At 41.4% G+C, this 11,787-nt stretch overlaps 1 protein-coding gene across 1 annotated transcript; it reads right to left on the reverse strand.

Moving 5' to 3' along the window:
* Window positions 1-485: 485 nt before the first annotated feature.
* LOC129782742 (uncharacterized) lies at window positions 486-4,472 on the reverse strand (the record flags this gene model as incomplete). Its single annotated transcript, XM_055791070.1, has 3 exons — window positions 3,810-4,472; window positions 1,521-3,602; window positions 486-992 (listed from the first exon to the last, which is right to left on the reverse strand). Coding segments are annotated over exons 1-3 (3,252 nt in total), but the record flags the coding sequence as incomplete, so codon positions are not given.
* Window positions 4,473-11,787: the final 7,315 nt, after the last annotated feature.

An 11,787-nucleotide genomic window follows, 5' to 3' on the forward strand; every position in this document is an offset into this window, starting at 1 on the left:
CTGGCTCAGTCCCCGACTCTTGTTCTATATTGTTTGTTGTGGTGCCCTTCCCATATGGTGGATCCTCAACCGCTCAGGTTCACTTACTTGCCACCCACATTGTTCCCATTTGTCCGAGTAAATTTGAGTTTCAGTTCTTTTTTATCTGGGGTTACTTTCCAAGAAGTTGCAGGGGCTTTCTTAATCCGGGTATGGTGAATCCAAGAATTCTGTCCCTCAACCTTGATTGCAGTGTAGGTGGTGAGTAGGACTTGAAAAGGTCCGGTCCACTGTGGTTCCAGGGTTTTATCTGCAAAACACTTAACGTATACATAGTCTCCTGGTTGTATATCGTGAACAGGTCCATCCAGACCCCTACTGCGTGTTCCCATCACATGCTTCTCAATTCTTATTAATTGTTTGTTTAGTGCCACCATATAGGAAGTCATTGTTTCTTCACCAATCTGTGAAGACATCCCCTTTTGTACCCCATAGGGTCGTCCATATAAAATTTTGAATGGGCTAAGCCCCTCTTTTGCTCTCGGTCTAGTTCGAATTCGTGTAAGAGCTAATGGCAAAGACTGGGGCCAAGTTAGATTTGTTTCTTGGCCTAACTTGACAATCTGTTGTTTGATTAGATGATTCATCTTTTCCACCTGGCCACTCGATTGTGGTCGGTATGAGGTATGTAATTGCCAATCTATTCCTAGATGGTGGCTGATCTGTTGCACTATTCTGGACACAAAATGTGGTCCTCTATCCGAGGACATTACCGCTGGGACTCCAAACCTAGGTATTATCTCTTGGAGTAGTATTTTGGTCACTTCCCGGGCTTTAGCAGTTCTGCACGGGAAGGCTTCTGGCCAACCTGAAAAGGTATCTGTTAGTACCAATAAATATCGATACCCCCCTTTTCTAGGAAGTTCCGAGAAATCGATCTGCCAGTGTTGCCCAGGAACATTTCCTCTCCCAATTTTTCCCAACTTTGGCCCCTTGGTAATCTTAGGATTAGTCTGGAGGCAAAGATCACATTGTTGGGTTACTTGTCTAATAGTAGTATACAAATTTCGTGCTATTATGTTTTTAGTGAGATCCTTATATAGAGCTTCTGCCCCCCAGTGCCTTTTTCTATGTTCTTCCCTGACCACTGACCATACCATGTAGGAAGGAATTACTATTCTCCCATGTGAGATTATAGCCCACCCTTCCTCATTATATGATCCCTTTAGGTCAGAAATTAGTTTGCGATCTTCTTTCGTATAGTCTGGTTTACCTTCTAGAGATATTTGTCCATCGGGTATTAGCGCACCCTCTACCTTGATTGCTTTTCTGGCTGCCTGTTTTGCTTCCCTGTCTGCCAGTTCATTTCCTCTTTCCAATTCTGTGCTCACTTTCTGGTGTGCCTTAATGTGCATAATTGCCACCCTTTCAGGAAGCTGGACCGCATTTAGGAGTTTCAAAATTTCTTCCGCATGTTTGATGATTTTTCCTTGGGAGTTTAACAGTCCCCTTTCTTTCCATATTGCTCCATGAGCATGTACCACTCCAAAGGCATATTTAGAATCAGTCCAAATATTTATAGGTTTTCCCCGAGCTCTTTCCAGAGCTCGAGTAAGGGCTATGATTTCAGCCTTCTGTGCCGAAGTGTCAGCTGGTAGCGGCCCCGATTCTATCACTTCTTCAGAGGTTGTAACAGCATATCCGGAATGTCGCTTTCCATTCAGCATATAGCTGCTCCCATCCGTGAACCAATGTTCAGCTCCATTAATAGGAACATCCTTGAGATCTGTCCGACTAGAATAAGTGGCTTCGATTGTTTCTAGACAGTCATGATCGACTAATTCTCCAATATTCCCATTAAGAAATGAGGCTGGATTGACGATGTTTGTAGTCACGATCTCAACATCATCTTGTTCCACCATTATGGCCTGGTATTTTAGGAATCTCTGTGGGGAGAGCCAATGCCCCCCTTTTGTTTCAAGGACTGCAGACACTGTGTGGGATACTAAGACAGTCATTTTCTGGCCCAGGGTAAACTTCCGGGCCTCTTGGATGTTTAGGATGACGGCTGCTACTGCTCTCAGGCAACCAGGCCACCCTTTTGCAGTGGCATCCAGCTGTTTAGAGAAGTATGCCACTGCCCGTCTGTATGGTCCCAAATCTTGTGCCAGTATTCCTAATGCCATTCCCTGTTTCTCATGGGAAAATAGGAAAAATGGCTTACTCACATCAGGAAGTCCTAGTGCTGGTGCCGACATCAAGGCTTTCTTCAGTTCATGGAAAGCTCTGTCTGATTCAGCATCCCACTGAAGATCCTTCTGGTTAGCTGCTATCAGGGAATATAATGGTTTAACAAGCAAGCCATAATTGCATATCCAAAGCCGGCACCATCCTGTCATTCCCAGAAATGTCTGCAGTTCCTTTACAGTTCGTGGTCGGGGGGCTTGGCATATGGCTTCTTTTCGGGCCTTCCCCAGGACCCGTTGTCCGGCACTGATCTCGTACCCCAGGTATGTGACCTGTTGTAACACCACCTGTGCCTTCTTCTTAGAAACTCGATATCCCTGTAGTCCCAGAAAGTTCAGCAGACTCACAGTCCAAATAATACAAGATTCTTCGGTTCTGGTTGCAATAAGAAGATCGTCTACATATTGTAACACTTTCCCTTCTTCTGACGGTGGTTCCCATAACTCCAAATCCTTTGCTAATTGGTTTCCAAAAATTGTGGGGCTATTTTTAAACCCCTGTGGCAACACCGTCCATGTGAGCTGGGTCTTTCGACCGCTTCTGGGATTTTCCCATTCAAAAGCAAAAATTCTTTGGCTGGCTTCATGGAGAGGGAGGCAAAAGAAGGCATCTTTTAAGTCTAAAACTGTGAACCAAGCTAGGTCAGGTGTCAGGGTGGTAAGTAAGGTATAGGGGTTAGCTACTACAGGATACAGATCCTCTGTTATTTTGTTAATGGCCCTTAAATCTTGAACTATCCTATAAGACCCATCAGGTTTTTTAACTGGGAGGATAGGTGTGTTAAATTCTGACTCACATTCTTTTAGTAGTTTTAGTTCTATGAATCGCTCTATGTTTGGACGAATTCCTTCCCTATCTTCCCTTTTCAGTGGGTATTGTTTAATTCTTACCGCACTCTGTCCATCCTTCAATTTTACTATTACAGGTGATGCATTCTTGGCACGTCCCGGTATGTCAATTGCCCATACTCCGGGATATACCTGATCAATAATCCTGGTATCAATTTCCCTTTTTATAGGAGTATTGGCCAGAGATAGGCTCATAACCTGTATGTATTGATGATTATTTACCTCCAGAGTAACTTCCCCTTTTTTAAATTTGATTGTTGCCTCCAATTGTTCTAATAAGTCTCTACCAAGAAGGGCCTTTGGGGAATTTGGCATAAATAAGAATTTATGGATCCCCATCTGTTTTCCCAACTTATATTTTAAAGGTTTACAAAAATAAGCCTTTTCAGTTTGGCCAGTTGCACCTTTTACTGAAACATAATCATTTCCCAAAGGCATTAAAGCCTGGTTCAAAACCGAATAGGTGGCTCCTGTGTCTATTAAAAATTCCACCTCCTCCTGTTCTTCTCCTAATTTTAATTTTATTAATGGGTCGGCTAGTCAATTTTCTTCTTCCATGTGAGCTATTGTTTTCCCTTGATTATTGCGCCATTTAGTGTTTTCTTGATGTCTGCGTTCAGGGCATTCGTTTTTCCAGTGTCCTGTCCTTTTGCATATTGCACACTGATTCCTACCCAGGGGTGTCAGCCCACGCCTTGATTTAACTTTAGATTTTTGATTCTCATTTTCTCTTACTACTGCTAATATTTTCTTTTGGTCCTGCTTGTAACCTTCTTCTCGATTACTAAATATTCTCCATGCTTCCTCTACTAATTTTTCCAAGTCTCTATTTTCAGGAGGTCTCAATTTTTGCAACTTGCGCCTAATATCCCCCTGTGATTGTCCTAAAAAGAGGGATATTAGTTGCTGTGCGCCTACCTCCGAATTTGGGTCCAGAGACGTGTACCGGCGCATTGCATCTCTTATTCTGTCTAAGAATTCTGAAGGTGTTTCAGAAGGACGCTGTCTGACCTCATATAACGCTGCCCAATTTATTGTTCTAGGAATTGCTTTCTCCATTCCTCTGAATATCCATTCCTGGTATGCTTGTAATCTTCCCATTTCAGCGGCTCGGTTTGGGTCCCATTCCGGGTCCAACAAAGGAAACCATTCTCTATAATTATCTCCCTTTATATTATAATGTTCCTTTGCGAGATCCCCCGCTGTTTTTATGACTAATTGTTTTTCAGTTTCAGTCAAACAATCTAATAATAATTGTATATCACTCCAGTCAGGATTGTGCTGTTTTATTAGAAATTTAAAATTCTGTGCCGTCTTTATCGGATCATTACGGTATTCTCGGGCAGCCTCTTTCCATTCTCTCAGATCAGCGCCCGTGAACGGAACTTTTATTTTCATTGTTCCTCCGTCCGGATTTACAGCTTCTCGGAGGGGTGCCTGTAAAATAGACTTCTGTCTGGTGCGTGAAGACACCGGACTATTTGGAGCCGTAATGGCAGTTTTTGTGTTTCCTTGTGTGGCACCGGGTGTTTGGTTTTCTTTATAAATAACTTGTGGAATTTCTTCCTCTTGTTCGCCTGGGGGTGGACTGGGAGCCCCGGCCGAACCTTGTCTCTCCACTCTATAAGGTGGATTAAATAAATCATTTAATTCGGGCTCTTGTTCTCCGTTTAATTTGATACACCTTTGTCCAATACTACATGCTGAGCAACATCTTTTTAACTTTCCTTTACGCTCCATCCTGTCCTCTCTTTCTAGTGCTAGTACCATAGGATCCCGAGGGGGTACTAAGCCGCAGTCCTTTTGCCACTCAGGTTTGTCCCGGAGGACAAAGAACATGTCTGCATATGATACTTCATCCCATTTTCCCTCTCTCCTCAGAAACAACATTAATTGCAGGAGAGTGTTATAATCTAACGTTCCTCCCTCCTGAGGCCATTTCGCATCACTCTCCAATTTATACAAAGGCCACCACTGATTACAATATTTAACCAATTTCCTTCTATTTTCGGTACCACCCTGTCCTACGATATCACTCCAATGTTTTAATATACAACCCAAAGGCGATTTTTCACAGGGCTTACTCCTTCCATTTCCCATTTTGCAATTTTAATTACTTTGTTTTTCTCCGGCCGCCTTAGCCACCCAAGGTTGGAAACGCGGATAGAGCTTTTTACTCGTTTTGCACTCAAACGCCTGTCTCAAGCACTCTTGCACTCACACTTAGTCAAAATAATTAAGCTATACACGGAAAATCAAAATGCGCATCTCAATCACACCATTCACACTCTCCGGGCAGCCCGCAGTCACACAAGCAGTATGTTATACGGTACCGTGCACTTATGTACAAACTCTTAGGAACACTAACAGTTCACAAAGTATGCATTTCAATGAACAATTGCCAAAAAACAAACAACAAACAAAAACCAATTTTTCCTGGTCTTAAGCAGAGTGTTAAGTTTTCCGCTATTTGCCACAAATTACCAGAATGTTAATATTTTTCAACATACATTTCATAACTCCGAGTTTTGAACATATAACAAGACAACACATAGAACAAACAAGACACAGAGCGCTATTTCAGTTGTTACATTCCAGGAATTCCCCAATTCTTAAGACAACCTAAAGGAAGTTTTTAGCTTCCTTTTTTTCCTACGCAAAAGTTTCCCTTTTACTTTTGCTGTGAGGTCCCTCTTGTTCCTGTGAGATTCCGCCTTATTCTGTCCCGCCCCCCGCTTTCCGTCACGAGGCCTCCGGGCTTTTAGGAATGGCAGTAACCTCGGGTTTGCTCGATCTGCCCTCAAGATCGCTAGCGGCCACCCCTTGGTCAGCAAACCCCCTCCCAAGGTACCTTTCCTCCTGGGGACTACGCTGCGCGCCGGACGTCTCCGTGCGTCTCACCAGCCGCCCCATTACTAAACATACCGTTTTATCCGTGGATCCAGGGGTTTCTCTTCTGCTCCCGGGTGAACAGCTGAGAAGAGGAGGCTCCTCCGAGGAAATCTCCCGGGGCGCGCCTAGGAGCGTCCGCTCCACAGCTGGTCCCTCAGCCGAGCAGAAATCCTCCTGCCTGGCTCGCCAAACTGACGTGCGGAATTAGACTCTATAACTCGAAAGTTATAAAGTAGGTATGTTTATTGCGCGCAGATGCACGGGGGATCGCTCCTCCACAAGCGTGCATACCCGAAGTGAGGAACCATCTCACATTTATACAATGAACAAATGAATATTCAATTAACGCCTACACATATTTGTTACCTAAACCCCGCTTCGTATGTTAATTAGCTTATCAGTCCGTTTCCTGGAATGTGGTGGTCTTGCAGGTTTGTAGGTGATTCATGTTCTTGTGACCATCCGATCTTCTTCAGGTGATTCATGTCCTTGTGACCACCCAATCTTTCCAGCAAGGAGACTTAGCACTCCCTCCCTCTAGATAGCATTTGAATGTCTCTCATCTTTTCTTATTCTCTTTTAAATAGCCCCTTTGTTAGAGGAAGAAGGGCAGGCGTCTCCCCTTTGTTAGAGGAAGAGGGGCAGGCGTCTCCCCGTCTCCCCTTTGTTAGAGGAAGAGGGGCAGGTGTCTCCTCAAAACTGTGGTTGTCACCGCACCCATGACTAGTCACCATACCCACATTCCTTAAGCAGACACATACAATCACAATCCATGTCCATTATCCCCATTTCACATTATTTCTCCATATCAGTCACAAGAACATGAATCACCTACAAACCTGCAAGACCACCACATTCCAGGCAAAGGACTGATAAGCTAATTAACATACGAAGTGACAGTAAGCGGGTTTAGGTAACGAATATGTATAGGCGTTAATTGAATATTCATTTGTTTTATTGTATAAATGTGAGATGGTTCGTCACTTTGGGCATGCATGCTTGTGGAGGAGCGATCCCCCGTGCATCTGCGCGCAATAAACATACCTACTTTATAACTTTCGAGTTATAGAGTCTAATTCCGTACGTCAACCCTCACAGTGAAACAGTATTTCCTAATGTTCAGGGGGAACCCTCTGTGTTTCATTTTGTGCCCATTGCCTCTGGTCCTTCCCCTGGGCACCACTGAAAAGAGCCTGGCTCCCTCTTCTTTGCACCCTTCCCTTGTTATACCCAGATCTGGGTTCTTCACCTGGTGCGCAAGAGCCGATCTGCACACAAAATCAAGGTACATGGTTATTGCACGTCTGCGCAGAGACAGGTGCTGAGATGTCTAGGCCACAAAGCTAGGGCCCCTCTTAACACATAGTAAAAGACTTTATACACGTTGAACAATTGTTTACAATTACTTTTAGTCACACTTAATTCTCATAGGTTCTTATGAGCCTTGTCTCATTTTAAAGGTACAGCGTTCCTTTTTTTCACCCTACATGTTCTGTAGGGAGGGGGCTTTGGTAGTAGGAGTACTCTCTTTGCTCAAGGGTGGATCTTTTAGTATGCTAATTAGGATAGTTCATGCATAGTTCAAGTAAATTTCTGTTTAGTCTCATTAACAATATAGTTCTTCAGTTTTTCTTATTGCATCTTAGCTTGACTCATGGTGTCTATTCATTCCGCCAAGGCCATGTTTTGTTTACTGTTTATAAGGATTAACTAACATCCTCTGTTTTTCAAATTATTTCTTGTTCTTCACTACTTATATGTCTTTTTTTCCCTTTCTTTTCTTTTTCAAAGTGAATAATGCTTGTATCACCTTCAAGTACTTGTGAACATGGATAAGATCCCGCCACCCCCCCACACAACCCCCCCCCCCACACACACACACCCAATCTTTTCTTTCTCTACACGGAACAGTCCCGACATGCCCAGCCTTTCCTTGTATGAGAGACACTCAAGTATCTCCCTTAACCATTTTAGTGACCCTTTGCTTAGCTTTCTGTACTACCTCTACATCTCTTGAACTGCAGAGCTCAGAACTGGACCCAGCACTCCAGGTGTCACCAAAATTGGGAATAAGAAAACTCCTTAATTTAATGTAGCACTAAGAAGCCAGCATTCCTTTATGTCAGTGCTCGATGCATGGGGGATCATTCCACCTAACGTGCATGTCCTATATTACATTCAGGCAAGATTATATAGATCATAGATATGTTTACGCATTAAATTTCTCAGAAAAATCGTATATATTCATGCATTTTCCAAGAATAGCTGGTACTACATTAATTAAGCATTATGCTGATATGGAGAAATAGTGTGAAATGGGGACAATGGACATCGATTGTGATTGTATGTGTCTGCTCAAGGAATGTGGGTATGGTGACTAGTCATGGGTGCGGTGTCTGGTCACATAGGCACACAGCTCTGAGGAGACAACTACAGTTTTGAGGAGACGCCTGCCCCTCTTCCTCTAACAAAGGGGAGACGCCTGCCCTTCTTCCTCTAACAAAGGGGCTATTTAAAAGAGAATGAGAAAAAGATGAGAGACATTCAAATAGAGGGAGGGAGTGCTAAGTCTCCTTGCTGGAGAAGATTGGATGGTCACAAGGACATGAATCACCTGAAGAAGATCGGATGGTCACAAGAACATGAATCACCTACAAACCTGCAAGACCACCACATTCCAGGAAACGGACTGATAAGCTAATTAACATACGAAGCGGGGTTTAGGTAACGAATATGTATAGGCGTTAATTGAATATTCATTTGTTCATTGTATAAATGTGAGATGGTTCCTCACTTCGGGTATGCACGCTTGTGGAGGAGCGATCCCCCGTGCATCTGCGTGCAATAAACATACCTACTTTATAACTTTTGAGTTATAGAGTCTAATTCCGCACGTCAGTGCATGCTCCTTACAGGTATTTATGAAAACTTCTGGAGGTCTCAAACGATAGTCAGCTTTGTAGTTACAGCTGACCAAGAACTGAAGCTGTTACCTTTCCCTATACGGGCTTGTCTTGACCATGGTTCAACTTCTTTTGACAAGTTCAGTTTCAGATCCAGCTTCGCAAGATCTTGGTTTAGTTTCTTCTTGGAACTATCAACCTTCCCTTAACAATATAATGTTGTTATCACCAAACATCATCATCAAACTACTGTTTGATGGTAACTGTCCATTATACTGAAATGAACAGTATATAGTGACACAGGTGTGGCCTCACCAGTGCTGAGCAGAGGGAAAGGATCACCTCCCTTTATATTGATTTAAAGAACATAGTCAAAATTTCTTAGTGACTAAGTATCCTTTATTGGCAGTGCTGGATGCATGGGAGATCCTTCCACCCAACCTGCATGTCTTATAAATATCTTATATTTATACCATAAAACAATAACTATTCAATTAACGCCTATACATAGTCATTACCTAAACCGGCCTACTCTCGCTTTGTATGTTAATTAGCTTATCAGTCTTTTGTGCTTGCGCAAATTCTTCCAAGAATTGTGGGCAGGGGTCTTTGGGAGGAAGGCCTTAGGTCTTCCTCAAGGTGTACTTTTCACCTTTTGCCAGAAAATGCTGAGCTGGCTGAGTTGACTGTTTTCCAAACCTGCAGAACCAGTTTCAACCAATTCTCGCTTTATCTGTCTTTCCCCCCACTGGGGTGTTTTAGCTTAAGTTTGAACATAACAGAAGGACAACAGATAACAGGATGTTAGCTTAGGTTTCAACAAAAGGTAGACGGATAACAGGATGTGAACAGACACAGAAGGTTGACAGATTAACAGGATAACATTACAAGATGTTGACAAACACAATACACATTGGGGATGTCATTATTCTATCTTACAGTGGATTCATACAATATCAATATGATGGCAATTGCCTTATGCTGCTCAAGAGCCTTCTTTGTAGCAAGGGCCCGTTGGCTTATTAAGTTTTCCTCAGTAATAGGGAAATAAATTAATAAACTCCTTCACTGGACAATAATAATTTCAGTTTGTGCATCAGAAACACATAAAATACGTTATTGATTCACTGTCAACAGGAAATCACTTTTAGGTTATTGGTATGCTGTGATACCTTTTTTCAGCTTTTCTAAGTGCTCATTACAAATAAGAGATCCCAGCCTAAAAATTCAAACTGAAGTATCACATATTCATTTTAATTGTATTTTAAGTTGCTTAAAAATTGGCTTCTAAGAAAGCAATTTAGGAGCAGTTTTCCATTGGAACAGACCATTTATTTCCTTTTACATGGACATACTTAAATAATGCATTTTGTTGTCAATAAATGAATGCCTTAGTATGAGCAGAAAGGACACTAATATGTCTGTTAACATTTTTTTATTAGGTATAGATTTTGTCTTCCTCATCCTGGGTACCATCCCCTAAGGTTACTTAGTGAAAGACACTGTCTGTCACACATAACCTTAGTAAGTCTTTTTCTCAGGGGATCATAAACTCCTTTTTAAATCTTGTATTGCTTTAGAAATAGACAACCTCCACAACACGTACACAAGTGCAAATTGATTACCTTTTCCAGAGTTTTACTGGTATATTAATAATGAAAATTGAATTTCTCTTATCAAGGATTGGAATCATTATGCTTTCCATTAAGTTAATAGAATTTTGGCCTTACAAGGTTGTTGATTTCAACATATTATCAAATTTAGGTGTTCCAAACTCTTATTAAAAATCTAAAATAAAGTATCTACATGGCAGAGTTACACAAAAAGATGCAAGTCTGTCAGCAAAAGTAGCACCATTGGTGGCTTTTGAAAATGAAAATGGGAGCAAGAACAGTCTTAAGTTCTAGTTTTAAAACAGGGAAGGATCTGGAGAAGGAAGGGGTTGGTAATTGGTTTTTTTTGTTAGGGTAGCTACTAACGAGCAAACACTGTTGCTGTGAATGGAAACACATTTTGCTGTTTTACATAGTGACAGGATAAAATAAAGTAAGACAATGTTGCTACTTGGAGATCTATTCCTCCATTAAAAAAGTCCTTTTTTTTTTTTTCAGTTTCAACACATAAGGGCAGAGCAAAGAAGAATTCAGTCACTGTGAAGTTAGTCTCTCAATGTACAACGAACAGTAACTCATTGTATCTTTCTGACATTTTAATTTAAAAGTGACACACACTTCCTACCCTGAATGACTCTAAACAGTGTCTTTACTGCCCTGCCAAGCTCAGTGTTATGGGACTGAGTACATTTGAGGAACAAAAATGCATGTTCCAATAAAAAAAAGAGAAAAAAATAATCAGAGAGATTCTTAGTTGCAGATTCTCACAGTTTACTACCTAGTTGGCAGAAAAGATTATTAGTTTTCATGTCTGCAAAGCCAGAGTTACAGATAGAACCAGCAACAGAATTCAATGTTTAAAGTAGCTTTTATTTTGTGCAGAGAAGGAAACCATTTTCCTTCCCAGTGCATGCAAATTTTTCCACCTGATGTACTTTAATTGTCTAGGTGTAATCTGCCAAGGGACAGATGAAACCTAGTAAATATGTATTCAGGTTTTCCATGGGATTCAATCCTATAAAGTAATCTCTGCACTATTAGCTTCCAAATAATAATAATAAAAAAAAAAACCCAAAAAACAAAACACTTCATAAAATGGTAGTAAAAGAATTCACAAATCTGAGCCTTCCTCCATTTTTTTAGCAATGCCTTTTTTATATACTAAACCAAAGTCAAAGCAGTGGCAGTGTGCCAGAAAATATGCTATTAAAATCTGAGTGTTTGCAGAGATGTTTCTTTGTACAATTTTATGAGAAGACATTATTTTCTGTACCATGACTTTTCATTAAAATAACAAAAACATAA

Source organism: Falco peregrinus, chromosome Z, assembly GCF_023634155.1.
Source record: "Falco peregrinus isolate bFalPer1 chromosome Z, bFalPer1.pri, whole genome shotgun sequence".
Classification (NCBI taxonomy): domain Eukaryota; kingdom Metazoa; phylum Chordata; class Aves; order Falconiformes; family Falconidae; genus Falco; species Falco peregrinus.